The following is a 20,217-nucleotide window of genomic DNA, read 5'->3' on the forward strand; positions in this document are numbered from 1 at the left end:
GGGTCCGGGCATACATAATACGCTGCAGGGGTCCGGGCATACATAATACGCTGCAGGGTCCGGGCATACATAATACACTGCAGGGGTCCGGGCATACATAATACGCTGCAGGGTCCGGGCATACATAATACGCTGCAGGGTCCGGGCATACATAATACGCTGCAGGGTCCGGGCATACATAATACACTGCAGGGGTCCGGGCATACATAATACGCTGCAGGGTCCGGGCATACATAATACGCTGCAGGGGTCCGGGCATACATAATACGCTGCAGGGGTCCGGGCATACATAATACGCTGCAGGGGTCTGGGCATACATAATACGCTGCAGGGGTCCGGGCATACATAATACACTGCAGGGGTCCGGGCATACATAATACACTGCAGGGGTCCGGTTATAATACGCTGCAGGGGTCCGAGTATACATAATACGCTGCAGGGGTCCGAGTATACATAATACGCTGCAGGGGTCTGGGCATACATAATACACTGCAGGGGTCCGGGCATACATAATACACTGCAGGGGTCCGGGCATACATAATACGCTGCAGGGGTCCGGGTATAATACGCTGCAGGGGTCCGAGTATACATAATACACTGCAGGGGTCCGGGCATACATAATACACTGCAGGGGTCCGGGTATAATACGCTGCAGGGGTCCGAGTATACATAATACACTGCAGGGGTCCGGGCATACATAATACACTGCAGGGGTCCGGGTATAATACGCTGCAGGGGTCCGAGTATTCATAATACGCTGCAGGGTCCGGGCATACATAATACACTGCAGGGTCTGGGTATACATAATACGCTGCAGGGGTCCGAGTATTCATTATACGCTGCAGGGGTCCAGGCATACATAATACGCTGCAGGGGTCCGGGTATAATACACTGCAGGGTCCAGACATGCATAATACACTGCAGGGGCCCGGGCATACATGATACACTGCAGGGGCCCGGGCATACATGATACACTGCAGGGGTCCGGGCATATATAATACACTGCAGGGGTCCGGGTATAATACGCTGCAGGGGTCCGGGTATACATAATACACTGCAGGGTCCGGGCATATATAATACACTGCAGGGGTCCGGGTATAATACGCTGCAGGGGTCCGGGTATACATAATACACTGCAGGGTCCGGGCATACATAATACACTGCAGGGGTCCGGGTATAATACACTGCAGGGTCCGGGCATACATAATACACTGCAGGGTCCGGGCATACATAATACACTGCAGGGGTCCGGGCATACATAATACACTGCAGGGGTCCGGGTATATTACGCTGCAGGGGTCCGGGTATATTACGCTGCAGGGGTCCGGGTATACATAATACACTGCAGGGTCCGGGCATACATAATACACTGCAGGGGTCCGGGCATACATAATACACTGCAGGGGTCCGGGTATATTACGCTGCAGGGGTCCGGGTATATTACGCTGCAGGGGTCCGGGTATATTACGCTGCAGGGGTCACAAGGAGATAAAACATGAAAACTAGACAAAAATATATAGGAAAACATTTCCTAAATGCAGGATGTAACAAGTGAGGAGAAGCCTCTACCGGCCGCAGTAAGTGGGCTCCTACAAGGGGGGCTGAGGTGTGAGGAGGGGGCGGGGCTCAGGTGTGAAGAGGGGGCGGGGCGGGGCGGGGGGCTCCCCTGCTGCTGTTGCCTGTCCCTGCATGTCTCTGTCAGTGTCTGCTGAGTGTTGGCCAAGATGACAGCAGCGCCCCCACAGCTGTGCGGCGGCCGCGTCCTGTCTCTGCTGCTTGTCTGCTGCGTCATCCCGTGGAGCCTCGAGGCCGGTGAGTGGGGCGACCGCCAGAGGGGCTGCGGGGTGCCGGCCGCTGACAGTGTCCCGGAGGGGCTGCGGGGTGCCGGCCGCTGGCAGTGCCCCGGAGGGGCCGCGGGGTGCCGGCCGCTGGCAGTGCCCCGGAGGGGCCGCGGGGTGCCGGCCGCTGGCAGTGCCCCGGAGGGGCTGACGTCTGGGTCCCCCAGTGGCCGCCATGACAGCTGTGTGACTACTAGGGTCCATAAACCGCCCCGTGGGGCTCATTCACACCTCCACAGGACGTCTTGCGGTGTTTAGTTCCCTGTGAAGCCGGTGGTGTGATGCGGGTTATTGGCGGCACATGACGCAGGTGTGAAGAAGCTGCAGAGATCAGCGGCTGCAGGCCCCGCTCATCACATGGTGCGCGGCGTATGTACTGTGACTGGAGCATCCCAGTGCGGCGGCGGACAGAATCGCCCTGTAACTTGGAGTGGAATACGGCGCATCGTGAACCGTAAGCGCTGGTCTGGATGCGGTTTGCCGGCAGCGTTCTGGCGCGTTCGTCATAAATCCGCCTCCGCTCTGTTTTTGAAGCAGAAAAGCTAAAGTAACGCACAAATAAGGCTGGGTTCACACACGGCGGATTCCCGTCGGAAATCTCGCGGTTTGGCCGCAGCAAAGACCGCGAGATTCCCGGCGGGAGAACAGCCGCGGTTTAAGCCGCGGCAGCTTTGAAGCGGCCCGGCCGCTCGCTTTTCCGTTGCGACCAGCGCTCCCATAGAGGAGAGCGCGGCCGCGACGAAAATAAACAAAAAAGGAAAGGTAAACAGACATGCTGCATCTTCTGAGACCGCGGCTGCGGCGGCCGCAGCCGCGGTTTCAGCCGGACTTACTGCAGCGGATTGGCCGTCCTTGTGGACGAGGTTTCTGTGAAATCTGGTCCACATGACTGGCTAATCCCGAGATTAGCGGCCGCGGCCAGATGCCGTGCGGCAAAGCCGCCCCGTGTGAACCCAGCCTAAATGTTTCTGATTTCCGTTGATTTTGGTGGGTTTACAAAAAAAACAGCCTCCGAATTAGTTCCGTTTTCCCCAGGAATAAATGGCGCTGCGGCGGTTGTCTCTGCGTCCAAACGCGGCAACGACTGTGTTTTATCGCTCCTTCACCCGGGCGTTTATTCTCCATTCAGGTGATCACACAGATCTGGCTCCACCACTGCTGACCTCCTTGAATGGCGGCCAGACGCTGGCGGGGGAGGTTTTGTGAAGGGAAGTAAGTGGCGCAAAACTCTGCGTACATCGGTCACACGCCTCCCTGTAACTCTATTCACACTGGTGTCACACCATCTGCCGTGCGGCGCCCACTAGAGGCTGCTGGGGGACAAGCAGGGGCAACAAAGGGAAACAAAGACCCTCGCTGTTCACACAACTTGGACTCCCGAGTCCTTCCCAAATCTGCTGTGTGAAAATACCCAACCGCCCCGATATGATCGCCCCCTGGTGGTCGCAGCGGAAATCATCCCGTCAATTCAAAGGGTCAAATCTGCTGCGGATTCGCATGATAATCTGCTAGATGTGAACCGACCCTAAGGCGGACCTCACACGGGCGAGCGCGATATCAGACCGTGAATTCCGCGCCCATATCTCCTTCCGCACCATGTGACGTCCCCAGGAGTGCGAGATGGTTTCATGTGAAGACAGCCTCCCATCACTGCGGGGAAGAAGCGATCCGCCATTGCGGTTATCACAGCGGCGGCGGAGGATCGTGGAGTTTCCCCTATTGCTTTCAGTGGGAAACCTCGCATCGCACCGCGTGCTCCTAGCGTTGTGCCGCCGCCGGCCGCATTGTAAGTTATGGGTGCTGCGATGTGAGAGCGCGCAGGACAATAGCATGTGCCGCGGTTTCCTGCATCGCGGTGCCTTGAGGGTTAACATCGTTCGTTTGCCCGACCCCGTTCAGAAGACGGGGGTTATTTGTGCGTCTCAAAATGCACAAATCTCGTGCGACGTTTCTCGCCTGCGTGAAGCCGCCTCGGCGAACGTTCACACGGCGCAGCGAGCTGCAGGAGTTGGCAGAAGAATCTGTGACTTCTCTGCCGCTCGGATTTAATCCTGCTAATGGACTAAAATGGCGCGGCGGTCATCGCGACCGTTTCATCACCTCCTCAGGGCTCCTTCACACGGGCTACAAACCACGTCTGTGAGGCTCGCGGGTCCAGCGGGATCTCTGACATGAGATGCTCTGTAGCCCTTGTGAATGAGGCCTCTGCAGAAAATCACAACTTTCTTCCAGCGCCTTTTGAGCGTCGGCGCTGCGTGGTCTCTCAAACACATCACTGCCACTCGCGATTTTCTTGTTTTTTCCCACAAAGATGTGATTTTGGCGCAGCAACATCCCGATCCCCTGTGAAGCCAGCCTTAGGCCTCATGTCCACTCGAAAAATACAATCCGTGCAGAATCTGCCATGGATATTCGCGACAGATTCCACGCGGATTTGCCTTAAATGGTATTTTTTTGCATGCAGATATCCGCACACGTTGCTTTCTCTCTCGCGCGCGAAAAAAACTGTTCTTTTAGAATGCCATCCGCGGGGGCAAAAATCAGTTTAATGGCCAATGGATTCCTATGGGCAAAGTCCGCTGCGGAATCCGCAATTCCATTTAGCCAGTGGACATGAGGCCTTAGTGTCCCTCCATAAGACCACCCCTAGGCCAACAGTACCGCTATACGAGGGGCAAATACCGCCACACCGTGAGCGCAGATTACCACCACATAGCATTAACCCTTTCCAGTCCCGTCTCCCCGCCCCCGGCGTGGGAAGCGCGTTGAGGATGCCTTGTAATTACTCTACAGAAACAGTGAAATGACCCGTCAGGATTTTATAGGATTTTTTTTTTAAATTAACCCTTAAACGCCACAGAATGTACGTTTACGTCCCGGCTGGGGGGTACTTGACACAACAGGACATAAACTTAAGTCATGTAGATGGTGCAGGGTCAAAAGTGAGCCGGCTGTTACCGATAGCGGGGGTACATGAGGACAGCGATCCCTGCTGTTAAACCCCTCTGTGACGTCATCGGACCCCCGCAATGTAACCGCGGAGGTCCGATTGGCTGCCATAGCAACAGGACACCAGATACTGACGTCCCATCTTGCCATTGCCTATGATGGCTATTACAAGTGATGAGGTATTGCAGTGCAGATGTCCTGCAGTACATTATAACGATCAGAGCGGCTGCGGTTCAAGTCCTCCGCAGGGATATAAAAAGTGTAAACTAAACCTTTTTTGCGCATTTTTCCCCTAGTTGTATTGAAAATGGATAAAGAAAAAACCTACACGTATTTGATATCATCGCGTCCGTAACGACCTGCGCAATAAACTGAACACACTATGTTTCGTCTTAGCGTCGGTCACGGATGATCGTCTGACGCTGCAAGGAGAAATCACGGCAGGACAAATCGCCGATGTAAATGATGGTATTGGAATCCGCCGCTTTACGTGGCGACCGTGTTCGGTTTTCTCGCAGCTAGTAGTTGTACGAACGCGTCCGTGTGACAGAGGCCTGAGGGTATGTCACTTGGCCACAACACCTCGCCCTCCTTTGCTTCTACTAGAAGGGTTGTGATCCCCGGAGGTGCTTTATACGTACCGCTGTACGCAGGATCCCGGATCGGATGGCCGGCGCTTTCACGCGCTGTTTGTTCATTATGTCCTCCTTCCTGTGTCAGAAGCTCGGAGCGCGGACATCGATGCTTCCGCCGCGTGTTCTTGTATTTCCTGATGTTTAACCGCCGCTCATAGAAGGTATTGTGTGCGAACAGCGTATCCCGCGCAGCGGATACAAATCTATAGGGCTGACGCTGCGCGGTACGTAGAGGAGCCGGCTGCCATCTACGTCTCATGGATATCCATAGCGTCTACACGCACATGTATCAGTCCACCGACTGCGTATCGCACGTCCATACAACGCACGTGTAATATGCAGTGAAGACACGGTGGTGGACATGAGCCCTGACTGATGGTGTCTAATGGCGAAAAAGTAAACTCAGAATATGTGCTGAATGTATCAGTAAGGCGGATTCAGGCCAGTTGAGGTGAAACCACCCGCCGCCACGGAGCGCAGCGCCGCCTGAAGAAGGGGAATTCTTCCTCTTGCCATATTTTCAAACTCCGCAATCACTTTTGAAAAGTGTCCTGAGAAGCCCAAAATATGTCTAAAACAGATATTCGATGTGGCACAACCAAGGCCAGCGAATTGTTGGGGACTTGTAAGCCAGGGCTCTGATGCCTTTGACTCTGCGTATAACCATCTGCTGCTGCAGAGCCGAGTACAGTGAGGGGGGGGGGGGGATAGACTCTGCGTATAACCATCTGCTGCTGCAGAGCCGAGTACAGTGAGGGGGGGGGGGGATAGACTCTGCGTATAACCATCTGCTGCTGCAGAGCCGAGTACAGTGAGGGGGGGGGGGGATAGACTCTGCGTATAACCATCTGCTGCTGCAGAGCCGAGTACAGTGAGGGGGGGGGGACTCTGCGTATAACCATCTGCTGCTGCAGAGCCGAGTACAGTGAGGGGGGGATAGACTCTGCGTATAACCATCTGCTGCTGCAGAGCCGAGTACAGTGAGGGGGGGGGGGGGGGTAGACTCTGCGTATAACCATCTGCTGCTGCAGAGCCGAGTACAGTGAGGGGGAGATAGACTCTGCGTATAACCATCTGCTGCTGCAGAGCCGAGTACAGTGAGCGGGGGATAGACTCTGCGTATAACCATCTGCTGCTGCAGAGCCGAGTACAGTGAGCGGGGGATAGACTCTGCGTATAACCATCTGCTGCTGCAGAGCCGAGTACAGTGAGCGGGGGATAGACTCTGCGTATAACCATCTGCTGCTGCAGAGCCGAGTACAGTGAGGGGGGGATAGACTCTGCGTATAACCATCTGCTGCTGCAAAGCAGAGTACAATGAGGGGGGATAGACTCTGCGTATAACCATCTGCTGCTGCAAAGCAGAGTACAATGAGGGGGGATAGACTCTGCGTATAACCATCTGCTGCTGCAAAGCAGAGTACAATGAGGGGGGATAGACTCTGCGTATAACCATCTGCTGCTGCAAAGCAGAGTACAATGAGGGGGGATAGACTCTGCGTATAACCATCTGCTGCTGCAGAGCCGAGTACAGTGAGGGGGGGGATAGACACTGCGTATAACCATCTGCTGCTGCAGAGCCGAGTACAGTGAGGGGGGGATAGACTCTGCGTATAACCATCTGCTGCTGCAGAGCCGAGTACAGTGAGGGGGGGGGATAGCCTCTGCGTATAACCATCTGCTGCTGCAGAGCCGAGTACAGTGAGGGGGGGGATAGACTCTGCGTATAACCATCTGCTGCTGCAGAGCCGAGTACAGTGAGGGGGGGATAGACTCTGCGTATAACCATCTGCTGCTGCAGAGCCGAGTACAGTGAGGGGGGGATAGACTCTGCGTATAACCATCTGCTGCTGCAGAGCCGAGTACAGTGAGGGGGGATAGACTCTGCGTATAACCATCTGCTGCTGCAGAGCCGAGTACACTCTTGGCCAAGTACCCTGTTGTACTGCCTCTAGCTTGGATACAACAGGGTACTAGAGCCTCCATACCTGCCCGTATCACATCTTGTATCCAAGCTGAGGCTGTACAACAGGGTACTAGAGCCTACATGCCCGTATCAAATCTTGTATCCAAGTTAGAAGAGGTACAACACGGTAGTAGAGCCTCCATGCCAGCTTGTATCACATCTTATATCTAAGCTAGAGGTGGTACAATTACAAACACTGGCTGTTACACTGCAGCTTCTGCTCAGACCCCGGTGTATCTCGGCAGGTGCTGCCTGGATAGCCTCTTTATTAAGCATGACCGGTGGGCCACATAAAATGAGGCGACTGGTCTTGCCCTATCCTTTGGCCGTGGTCAGCCGACAGCTCCCATAGAAGCCTATGGGAGCTGCTAGCAAGGGGAGGGAGGAGGAGGGAATTTAGCAGAGTCTCGTGCTGCTATACTCCTTCACAACCTCCCTCCCTCCCCTTCCCTTTGCCGGCAGCTCCCATTGGCTTCTATGGGAGCTTCTATTGCCAGAAGCTGCCAGCAAGGGGAGGGGTTTAGTAGCGCTAGCGGCTCACGCTGCTAAACTCTCAGCTGAAGGCTTTCTTCATGACTGATGGAATTCCAGGCTGCGGTGTATACACACTGCATCCGGCCATGTGAATGGGCGAGAAACCGTAAGGCTTAGCCGTGACTTGGTCGCGGGTTTCTTTCGTTCATGCATTTTTTGCTGCCATGCGGTCAGCTGTAAAACGTAATACCTGTGTGATAAACCTCAGGGTGCGCAGAGCCACTGCATGGGCCCGCGGGATTCTATGTGCGGAGAGCATACGGCCTTCCACAATAGTAGATGTTCAGTTGGCGTAGAGTCCATTCATGCGAGTATGTTGTGTTGGGCAGCAGTGATCTACACGGGGCCAGGCACCATGGCAGTAGTTGATTCTTCATTAGATGCACTTCACTAATTGTCCGGTCAACAATCATCAATCTTTAGGACAGATGACCAGAATAGCCGCCTGTTGGGACTTGTTTTCTTATCCAGATCCCATGTGAGGGCCCTTCACGAGGTCCATCGCTCTCCTAGGAGATGCACTGCAATACACTGATCATCAAGCAGAACAGCCTGGTAAACAGTGTCCAGGTGTAGGGGAGGTAAGTGGTTGTATTAGAACTTATCTCTGAGTTCACCTCATTTTAATTAGACTGTCTTGAATAATTAACTTTGCTTTTAACTGTCGTTCTTTATCCAAACATGAAGACCCCTGTATATACCATAAGACACAAGAGGTCTAGCAAAGCATGATCCTATCACCTACAAACAGGGGTGTAACTAAAGGCTCAGGGGTGCGGGTGCAAAAGTTCAGCTCGGGCCCCCCCATCCCCGTACTTATACATAAACCGCGCTGCCTACAGCTGCAAAACAAATCTACAAACCTGATCGCCCCTTGGCATAAGCTTTCCAACATGACTCATTTCCTGGACTACGTGAATGTTTCTTTGTAGCCCATTAGGTCGGGCTCACATGATTACCATGTATCACGCTTGTGCTGTATGTGCCTGTGATACATGCTAATTCGCAGGCAATTAAATACATTGCCATACATGGTTCCACTCACGTTTGCAAGTAGGAATTACATAATTCGTGAGTGCAAAAAAGAAAGCTGCATGTTCGATTTTGCAGCGTCTTGCGCACAAGAGAGCCCAATGTGCTCTATGGATGCGTAATCAACATCGCTCGTGCAATTACATTGGAACGGCGCAGGAAATAAAAAAAAAAATAAAAAAAAGCAGGTGGAGACATGCCGTCATGTGCAGTACAGGACAAAAACTGAGAGCCAGGATTAGATCTCATTGCCGCTCAATTGGAGAGGGCAAGACATTTTTGTGGTCAGGGACATAGCATAGAGCAGATGAGGTCATACTGAAGGGCAACTTCAAGTCGCAACGTCGCAGGAGAATTTGGGAGTATTGGTTTTATGGCCATGTTTGACACTTTAAAGAATGGAATGAACCTCGGCCCAGGATTCTTGCTTAAGTGGGGAATATGAAAGGTCTGAAGGAGGTCAAGACGGGTGTCCTCTTCTCAATTATTTATATTTTTTTCATGAAAATTCAGAAATTGATTGTAAGAATGTTTTCATCCAATAGGTGGTGCTGCTGAGCTGGTCCAGAATCAGAGCTGTTTGACCGCGGGGATTCCCCTTTGCTACTCCCTGAATGGAGCAGAAAAGTGGAATCCCAATGCAGATGTGAAACCACCCTCAAGCTGCCTTCACACTGGCGCCGGCCCCATTGAAAACAATGGGAGAACTCTATCAGTGCAAGGGAGGAGCATGTGCCTGGGGGAATCTGCAGCCTGTAATTGGCTGCCAGCTCCTCTGGTAACAGTCATTCCCCTCCCTGAGGGTCGGGGCTGCAGCGGTGAAACGGCATGTGGTGGGGCCTGCATCCCCCATTCACTAGGGGGCCAAGTTGCAATTGTGACCCCGTGTGACCAGTGGTTGCAATCAGGAAGGCAATGGCTGTGATTAACCTTAATTTGATGGTGACTTCACTACTGGGTCCATGCTCCCCATGGCCGTACACCCAGTGCCAAACAACACTATATCTCACCCATCGAGCTGCCGCTATGATCAATGAGGGGCCCAAGGAATACAAAACTATGGACTGCTTTGATGCACTCGTTGTTGACCCTTATGTGGGCTTCCTTGTCGGCAGCGGTCATGATATTCGTCTTCTTGATGTTCGGGTAAAGTCCCATCTTCTCACTTTCTTCTCTTAGCTTCAGGATCAGCATCTTCAGATGCTTTGCTGTCTCTGCTTCCAGGGGGGTCGGGTCATCTGCGTATCTTAGATCACTGATTATAATAGTACTTATAAAAGGCACCATATACGTAAGAAACAGAAGCGGAAGAAATGAGTACCAGCCATTTACTTCTGACACTACTAGCTGATCTTGTGGCCTTTTTGTGATTTATGATGATAATTTATTTACAGGGACCATGTCATCAGAAAATCATCACCTAAATTAATGGGAATTGTGGAAACTTCCAATGACATGTCAACAAAACCTTTAGGGCTCATGTCCACGGGCAAAATGAGATTTAAAATCCGCAGCGGATCTCCTGCGCGCGGATCCGCACCCCATAGGGATGCTTTGACCACCCGCGGGTAGATAAATACCCGCGGATCGTCAATAAAAGGCATTTTAAAAAAAATGGAGCATGAAAAAATCTGGACCATGCTCCATTTTCGTGCGGGTCTCCCGCGGGGACAGCTCCCGCGGGCTTCTATTGAAGCCTATGGAAGCCGTCCGGATCCGCGGGAGACCTAAAATAGGAATTTAAAGAATTTACTCACCCGCAGCGGGCGGCGAAGCTCTTCTCTTCCTCACGGCCGCATCTCCCTTGCTTCGGCTCGGCGGATGTGCCCGGCGCATGCGCGCGGCACGTCGACGACGTGCCGGCGACGTGCCGCCGGCGTAAGGAATTCATCCGCCGGCCGAAAGAGAAGATCCGGCCGTGAGGAAGAGCAAAGCTTCGCCGCCCGCTACGGATAGGTAAATTCTTTTAAATTCCTATTTTAAGCGCTCATGTCCGCGGGGCAGGAGGGACCCGCTGCAGATTCTCCATGTAGAATCCGTAGCGGGCCCGATTTTCCCCGTGGACATGAGGCCTTAGTCTTTATCCAGACGTTGTTAGGTTGTGCTTCTGGGACCTGTGGTTCTACAGGTTTCCATCAGCACAGCTTCACAGGTGAACGTAAATTGAGCTGGCTGTGTGTGAAGTTACTCCTACTAGCCAATCCCCATGGGTATACTGCATATAATGGATGGATGGATATGGATATATATCCGTCCCTCTGCAAAAGAAAGCTGGTATACCTTCACTCTAGGGTTTGGATTTCCTGCATGTCTGTGTATGTATTATATGTGTGAACAGGGTCTTATCCAGTGTCTGTGCAGGTGGCCGGACAAGAGTTGTGTAAGTGTTCTCTTGCATGCTGACCCTAGTGTGTTGGTGCGAACTGTGTCCTGTCCTGCTGGATCGTTTATCATCTCTGAGCTAGTTAAAGGGGTTGTCTCGCGAAATCAATTGGGGTTATACACTTCTGTATGGCCATATTAATGCACTTTGTAATATACATCGTGCATTAAATATGAGCCATACAGAAGTTATTCACTTACCTGCTCCGTTGCTGGCGTCCCCGTCGCCATGTTGCCGTCTAACTTCGGTGTCTTCTTGCTTTTTTAGACGCGCTTGCGCAGATGGATCTTCTCCCTTCGGCTGGTCTCAGAAGCATCGACGTTTTGGCTCCGCCCCCTTGTACGCGTCATCGCGTAGCTCCGCCCCATCACATGCCGATTCCAGCCAATCAGGAGGCTGGAATCGGCACGTGCCGGGGGCGGAGCTACGCGATTACTCGTACAAGGGGGCGGAGCCAAAACGCCGATGCTTCTGAGACCAGCCGAAGGGAGAAGATCCATCTGCGCAAGCGCGTCTAAAAAAGCAAGAAGACACCGAAGTTAGATGGCACCATGGCGACGGGGACGCCAGCAACGGAGCAGGTAAGTGAATAACTTCTGTATGGCTCATATTTAATGCACGATGTATATTACAAAGTGCATTAATATGGCCATACAGAAGTGTATAACCCCACTTGATTTCGCGAGACAACCCCTTTAAGCCCTTAGGTTCCAGTGGGGGGTCGACCTTATTTGGGCGATCGCCCTGCTTGCAAGCAGGGTTCTGGTGGATGTTGTCTCGTTAGAGTAGGCTGGAACACCAAAGGGACAGTGAACTGCATACTGGGACCTGGACTCACGGACAGACAACATAAGACTGAGAAACGACCAAAACACTCACATCACATACCTGCACACATAGATGGAATTGCTATAAAGTACGAGGTATTAGTTCGTGGATTGGCCAAGTCACTTAAGCCTGCAAGCCACTTCAAGGGTCCTCATTGTCTCGCAGGTCCCTACTCTAACGAGACAACATCCACCAGAACCCTGCTTGCAAGCAGGGTGATCGCCCAAATAAGGACGACCCCGCACTGGAACCTAAGGGCTTAACTAGCTCAGAGATGATAAACGATCCAGCAGGACAGGACACAGTTTGCACCAACAAACTAGGGAACGCCCCTGTCACACCCCTAGCTCCCGATTGGCGGAAGATCTCTAGGTCCTGGAAGGTGCAGAGGTCTGTGATGCGCGCTCCCTGTGTGTTCCCCGGCGCAGTGCTGGCCCCTGTTACCCGGCTGTCAGTGACATTAACTCGGCGCTGTATCCTAGTAACTTGGTGGAGGCTTCTTTCATTTACCGGATGATGCTGTGGTGCTGTGTGATCCCTGTGCGGCAGTACTCTGCTCCCTGCTGTCGGCCGCGCTGTGAAGGGGGGTTGTGGGTACGACGCGCTGTGGGATCCCCTGTCCTGCTGTACTCTGCACCGCTGTGAGTGTTTCTGCCCCCCGCCGCTGTCTGCTCCCTGCTGGTGTATGAACAGGCATTATGGGTACGGTGGCTGCGATTTCAAACTTACATCCTGCCGCCAGGGGTGGGTGCCGGCCTTCTGGTGCGGCGACAATAAAGGTTGTTGACGCCGCTGCCGGCTCCCTGCTTCCCAGCACACTGTCACCTTCTACACCGAGAAGAATGCCGGTGGCGGCACCCAAAACACTTTCAGCTGGGGCACCGTGCCTGGCTGTGGAACGTTGTATGTGAGATCCCTAGTGGGCTGCCAGGCTCGGGTGAGCTGCAGGGGTGGGGGGAAGCGGAGCAGGAGGAAGAGTGAGAGAGATCTTTCTCTTCCCCCTCTCACCCCCGCAGCCCACCCGAGCCTGCTCGGATCACTAAGCAGTTACTCGAGAAGAGTGATGCTCGCTCGAGTAACTGCCTTAGGCCTCCTTCCCACGAGCGTGACGGGCTCCGCCGCGTAATATTCCGCAGTGAAGCCCGTCACGGCGCCCCCCAGAGACCCCATACTTACCAGCGGAAGATAGCGTGAAGACGCTTCCCCGCCCACCGCCGTCGCGTCATGTGACACGCCCACCGCGTCATGTGACACGCCCACCGCGTCATGTGGCGCGCCCACCGCGTCATGTGGCGCGCCCACCGCGTCATGTGGCGCGCCCACCGCGTCATGTGGCGCGCCCACCGCGTCATGTGGCGCGCCCACCGCGTCATGTGGCGCGCCCACCGCGTCATGTGACGCGCCCACCGCGTCATGTGACGCGCCCACCGCGTCATGTGACGCGCCCACCGCGTCATGTGACGCGCCCACCGCGTCATGTGACGCGCCCACCGCGTCATGTGACGCGCCCACCGCGTCATGTGACGCGCCCACCGCGTCATGTGACGCGCCCACCGCGTCACGTGACGTGGCCGGCCGCGTCATATGACGCGCGGCGGTAGGCGGGGAAGCGTTTTTTCACGCTATCTTCCGCTGGTTGCAGCGGGAGATAGCGTGAACGGACGGCTTCCATTGACTGCAATGGAAGCCGTCAGCGCGTACACCCGCGGCAAATAGAACATGCTGCGGGTGAGAACGGGAGATTTCACGGTGCGTAATTCCGCGGTGGAATTCCGCATCGTGAGCATTGTGCTATTAGGTTCAATAGAACCTAATAGCATGGGGCAACGCAGCGGATTTTTGCAGCGGATTTACGCGGCGTAAATCCGTTCGTGGGAAGGAGGCCTTACTGAGTAGGTTCGCTCATCTCTAGTTATTCAATATACAATGTACATAAATACAATGACATTAACATTACATCAATTACATCGGAGTACATCACATGTACACATATACATAGAATAGCTATACAGGCATACATATACACATTATCAGCACGAACAATATGTGCATTAAATATATAACGTGAATACATTTGTGGACATCGCTATTAGTGATGAGCGAGCGTACTCGCTAAGGCAACTCGAGCGATTAGTGCCTTAGGCGAGTACATGCCCTCTCATCTCTAAAGATTCGGGTGCCGGCGGGGGGGGGGGGGGGGGGTGAGTGAGGGAGAGATCTTCACCCCCTGTTCCTCCCCGCTCTCCCCCACCGCTCCCCGCCCCCCGCCGGCACCCAAATTTTTGAGATGCATAAGGCACTACTCACTCGAGTACGCTCGCTCATCTCTAATCACTATATACAGATATTGATGTGCTAATGCAGTACACAGAAACATTAACGGGATATAGAAACATATCACATACACATATATATTACGGATGTACGAGAGCGTTCATTTATTTTCCACTTGCATATTATTACCAAACCCAACCCTAATCAACTTTTTCTTGTAAACTTAACAAAAAAACTAAAATGTATGAATTTAAACAAAGCCCCTTAATTTACATGATATTTACCACTTGAATATCATTAATCAAAACAACGAAAAACTCAACATGTGAAGACTGGCGAATAATAGCTACTCCAGCAAAATGAGTGCAGCTGTATATACATTCCCCGAAGGCGGGTGATAAATGAATAAAGACATAATGTAATAGATCGCACCTCAACAAGAACAATAATACCAGAGCCAATAGTTGCCCAGGTGTATTCCCCATAAGGTCATGTTCATAGACTCCCAGTCCGTTCTATCAGCTCTCCATCCTTGAGGAGCTCGTCTATCAAACAACAAGAATTAGTCAAAGTTCAACAACCTAAAAACATCTAGGAAAATCCCAATACTGACCTATTATTTCATGTATTTTATTGTTGAATTATATAAACCTTATATAAAAATATTACAGAAACAGGCATAACACACCAAAAGTAAGGTAACAGATATTATATGTGTAAACACTGCGTGCGTTATATGTAGACTGTGTATAAATATATATATATAACACATCTTATATGGACATTTATAATATGTACAGACATTGCAATATTAATAATAAATACACAAGCACTAGATACAAACATATTACATGGCATATGATATTACCAACATGAATATAGATGACATATGTGGACATTGTAGAATATATATACACGGTCACATACATACAGCTGCTGACACTATATACAAACAGAACAGATATTCTCATCTATGTTGTATTGTTAAAGGGCTTCTTCCACTTCTAGCTGTTTTGCTGCAGGAATCCGACAGCTCCGTGTTTTGCGCGCTCCCTCTGTGAAGCTGTCGGGCTCTCGCAATATAATCGCAGAGAGCCCGGCCTGTTGTCATGGCGACAGGACGCCAGATGCTGGCGTCCTGTGTTGCCAGTGCCTGGGATCGCTATATAAGCTACAAGGCATGGCAGGACAGAAGTCCTGCCATGCATTATCACAGAGATCATCAGTGCTGTGCTTTAAGTCCCCCAGAGGGACATAGATGGTGTAAAGAAAAAAGCTAATAAAAATGAACAAAAAAGAAAAATGTAAAAAAAAACCCTTTTTGTGATTTTTCTCATATTAGCATAAAAAAAATTAAAATGGCACATATGTGGTATTGACGCATCCGTAACGATGTGTACAAAAACTTAAACATGCTTTTTATTTTGTACGGCAAAAAGTGTAAAAAAAAAAAAACGCTAAAAAACACAGGCAAAATGCAAATTTTTAGCATTTTGCCTCCCAAAAAATGCAATAAAAGTGATTTTAAAAAGCCATATGTACCCCAAAATGGTACCAATAAAAACTACCGCTCGTCTCGCAAAAAATAAGCCCTCACAAAGCTCCGTCCATGGAAAAATAAAAGTTACAGGACTTTGAATGCAGCGATATAGAAAAAAAAAGATTTCCAAAAAAAGGTTTTTAATCCAAAAAAGTGGAAAAACCTAAAAAAAATACAAGAATTTTAGTATCGTTGTAATCGCACCGACCGACGGAAAAAAATGTATTGTATTATGCTGCATAATTAACGCTGTAAAAAAAAAAAGTCTCTGGCAGAATTGATGCGTTTTCTCTCCCAGTTATCATTAAAAAAATATAAAAGTTTTACAATCTAGTCTGTGTACCCAAAAATGGCACCATCTAAACTACAGTTCGCCACGCAAAAAACAAGTTCTTATACGGCCGCAAAAGTAAAAAAGTTATGGCTTTTGAAAAATGGAGATGAAAATCCCCCAAACATCGTTGCGTCCTTAAGCCCAAAATAGGCCGTGTCCTTAAGGGGTTAAACATGCACAGATACATATAAATATACATGAAGTACTTTCCATGAATAGACATTATAGATAAATGTAAATATGCATAACATATAAAGAGAAAATATACATATTCCTAAACTAATCTACATAGACATTACACTTACATATAATAATTACATATACATATGTGTGTATATTATATGTAAGTACATAACGAATAATGTACACCTAGCACATGGCACCATGCTCCCACAACCCCATTGAAATTAAAGGGGTGGTCTCGCGAAACCAAGTGGGGTTATACACTTCTGTATGGCCATATTAATGCACTTTGTAATATACATCGTGCATTAAATATGAGCCATGCAGAAGTTATACACTTACCTGCTCCGTTGCTAGCGTCCTCGTCTCCATGGTGCCATCTAATTTCAGCGTCTAATCGCCCGATTAGACGCGCTTGCGCAGTCCGGTCTTCTCCCTGGTGAATGGGGCAGCTCGTGCCGGAGAGCTGGTCCTCGTAGCTCCGCCCCGTCACGTGTGCCGATTCCAGCCAATCAGGAGGCTGGAATCGGCAATGGACTGCACAGAGCCCAGAGCGGGGATTCGGGTAAGTACTAAACTGTTTTTTTTTTTAAACCCATCCCTTGTGTTTGTCTCGCGCCGAACGGGGGGCCTATTGAAAAAAAAAAAAAAACATTTCGGCGCGGGACAACCCCTTTAAGTGGAGATGCAATATAAGGGCCCACCAAAACATACTCCCATACGCTCTAATAACTACGTATAGATATATCAGGGGTAAGTACAGAGATCTCTCCCATCATCTATTATACCCAGGACTGTAACAAGGGGGGCTCTAATAACTATGTATAGTTATATAAGGGATCAGTAGAGAGATCTCTCCCATCATCTATTATACCCAGGACTGTAACAAGGGGGCGCTCTAATAACTATGTATAGATATATCAGGGATCAGTAGAGAGATCTCTCCCATCATCTATTATACCCAGGACTGTAACAAGGGGGCGCTCTAATAACTATGTATAGATATATCAGGGGTCAGTACAGAGATCTCTCCCATCATCTATTATACCCCGGACTGTAACAAGGGGGCGCTCTAATAACTATGTATAGATATATCAGGGGATAATACAGAGATCTCTCCCATCATCTATTATACCCAGGACTGTAACAAGGGGGCGCTCTAATAACTAAGTATAATATATCAGGTGTCAGTACAGGACTTACTGTTGAGGTTATTTTGTGATAATCGACAGATAAAGATTAGAGATGAGCGAACCTACTCGGCCATGTCCCTTTTTCGCCCGAGCGCCGCGATTTTCAAGTACTTCTGTACTCGGGTAAAAAAAAAGATTTGGGGGGCGCCGTGGGTGAGTGGGGGGTTGCAGTGGGAAGTGGGGGGGGGGGGGGGAGAGAGAGAGAGAGGGCTCCCCCCTGTTCCCCGCTGCTACCCCCCCGCCCCGGCGCCCTCCGAATCTTTTCACCCGAGTACGGAAGTACTCGAAAATCGTGGTGCTCGATCGAGTAATTACTCCAAACGAGTAGGTTCGCTCATCTCTAATAAAGATGTTTTAACGCAACAAAAGCCATTGTAGATTTAACGCACAAACCGCGGCGCAGAGTTTCAGGCCTGTTTCACACGGGTGACAAAATCAGGTGATCTTCTCGCGATGCAACTACAAATCGCATGTGAAGCCCATGCTATTTATTGGGTTCCTTCACATTAGCGATGTTGTAGCCTGCGACATAGCGAGGAAATAAATTTGCAGGTTGCTAAATATTACCGCGATTTGTGTAGCCCATGTTTCCCTATGGAGCTCTTCTTTCTGTTACATCGCATACCACGAATACGTGTTTTTTGTCCTGGGTGATGCAACTTTTACAGTACGACATTCTACTGTAAAAACCCTAAAATAAGCCCTATCTGCAGGAGAAAAACAAAAACATCACCTAACAGTCGCTGTCAGGTTGAATGGCTGTGATTGGTTTATCAAGCGCTGGCTCTTATTGGTTCTCGAGTGCCACGGCTCAGCCAATCAGTCATTCAACCTGACAGTGGCTGTTAGGTGATTCTTTTTTATGTAACTAGGGCACATTTTTGGGTAGGGCTTATATTTCAAGCAGCGCTATTGCACAAACCACCAATGCAATATTGCATCGCCCGTGTGGAGGACTCCTTAGGCATTACTGGTCTGGTTACCCTTTGCTACAACTCTATAGGTTTTATCCTTCTGTTTCCAAGGAGAGCTGCCAAATGTAGATGATCATAGAAATGAAAACCAGCATGTTTATTAAAAAAAAAGTTTTTCTTTCTTTCTGATACTTTTACATGATGGTAATCAAACTAATTCCCCGTTTTCTCTTAGATCCCTGGTATATCGGGTGCTTCAATCGCAGCTCACTCAATTTTCAAGAGAATGGATATGAGACTCAGCCGGCTCACAAGGGAGATCTACCAGTTTGTTCCAAATTCTGTCTGCAGAATAAGTAAGTTTTCTTGTTCGTTTACAACAATGCATCCATCTTTTTGGTCCTGTAAGAGAAGTCTGTAGAAATCAAGCTACTAGGTTAAAAAAGGCCCCAGGAAGTCTCTCATCAAGAGGCTGACAAATGGGAATTGTTTTTGGTATACAAAAATGTCATATATGAAAACTGCAAGCTCAGGAAAATGACTCTGTGTAAATGCATAGATATGGATGCTGTCTCTAAGAAAAGTGATCCTGTAACACCGCAATACACTTACTGTGCATATGGCCGCAGGCCTAGGCCCCTTCCCACACACCGTCAATCTATGCGGCAGAGTAATAAACACAGACTTGTGTGTCGTACCTCGGATCCCCAGGAACGGATGAGGCCCGGTAAAACTTTACTTGAATAAACCGGATATGACAGATAGATACAGGTATAATTCACTTGCATAAACACTACAGGCTGAGGCTCGGAGTTAGGGAGAATACACAGCAACAATACAGCCCTATAGTCCGCGTTATCTATGTGTCACTGGTCCTGGACATTGGGTATACTCCGGAGGAGGTAAAAGGTAGGGGGTCACTCCACAAACACTTAGGCAGACAATTATTGAAGAAAGGCTGATCCTAGATGCACCCCGCACAACATCCGTGTGGGTGTCACAATTACGTACCTCTGTGCAGTGATCCTAATGGCGGATGGCCACACAGGAAAAATAATGCCTGTAGTGTGAACGGGTACATGTTCTAGTGAACTGCGGTAATGCACTCTCTCTCTGGAAGGGACTCACTCCTCTCACATCCACTCTCCAGACACTAGTCGTTCCTCTTCCTCTATCTTCACCAACATGGAAGCTAAAGGTGCTTCCATGCGGCTCTGTGTTGGCACTCTCCTCCTGAAGATGGATCTCTTCCCGCTCTCAGAAGTCACTTTTATAATCTTACTTGTACCACATGACACAGTATAATAGATACATTCAGCAGCAGAGCTGACCGGCATTGTGTTTCCTGTGCTGCGGATGTGCCGTTCGGTTCACATGCGTAGTACAGATGATACCGCACCATCGATAGGCGATGACGTGGATCCCGCTACCGTACTGCAATGATGACTGCGGAATGGCTGCAGGACGGACGGCTTCCATGACTATAGTGGAAGCCGTCCGAGCAGAGCTCCCACAAAATCGCAACATGCTGCAATTTCTTCTCCGCGAGCGGAAAATCGCAATTGATTTCCACTCGTGGACATGAAATCGCTCATTGTCATAGCATGCTATAGG

The 20,217-nt window shown here is 50.3% G+C and overlaps 1 protein-coding gene across 1 annotated transcript in view; it reads left to right on the forward strand.

The window, feature by feature from the left end:
- The first annotated feature begins 1,724 nt into the window (after nucleotides 1-1,724).
- The window catches only part of LOC136586548 (polycystin-1-like protein 1), a 258,667-nt gene continuing 240,174 nt past the window's right edge, over nucleotides 1,725-20,217 (forward strand). Inside the window, exons 1-2 of the mRNA XM_066584683.1 lie at nucleotides 1,725-1,812; nucleotides 18,839-18,959. Coding sequence (XP_066440780.1) covers nucleotides 1,725-1,812; nucleotides 18,839-18,959 — 209 coding nt within the window. The remainder of the gene's footprint in view (nucleotides 1,813-18,838; nucleotides 18,960-20,217) is intronic.

This window comes from Eleutherodactylus coqui, chromosome 12 (genome assembly GCF_035609145.1).
Source record: "Eleutherodactylus coqui strain aEleCoq1 chromosome 12, aEleCoq1.hap1, whole genome shotgun sequence".
Lineage (NCBI taxonomy): Eukaryota > Metazoa > Chordata > Amphibia > Anura > Eleutherodactylidae > Eleutherodactylus > Eleutherodactylus coqui.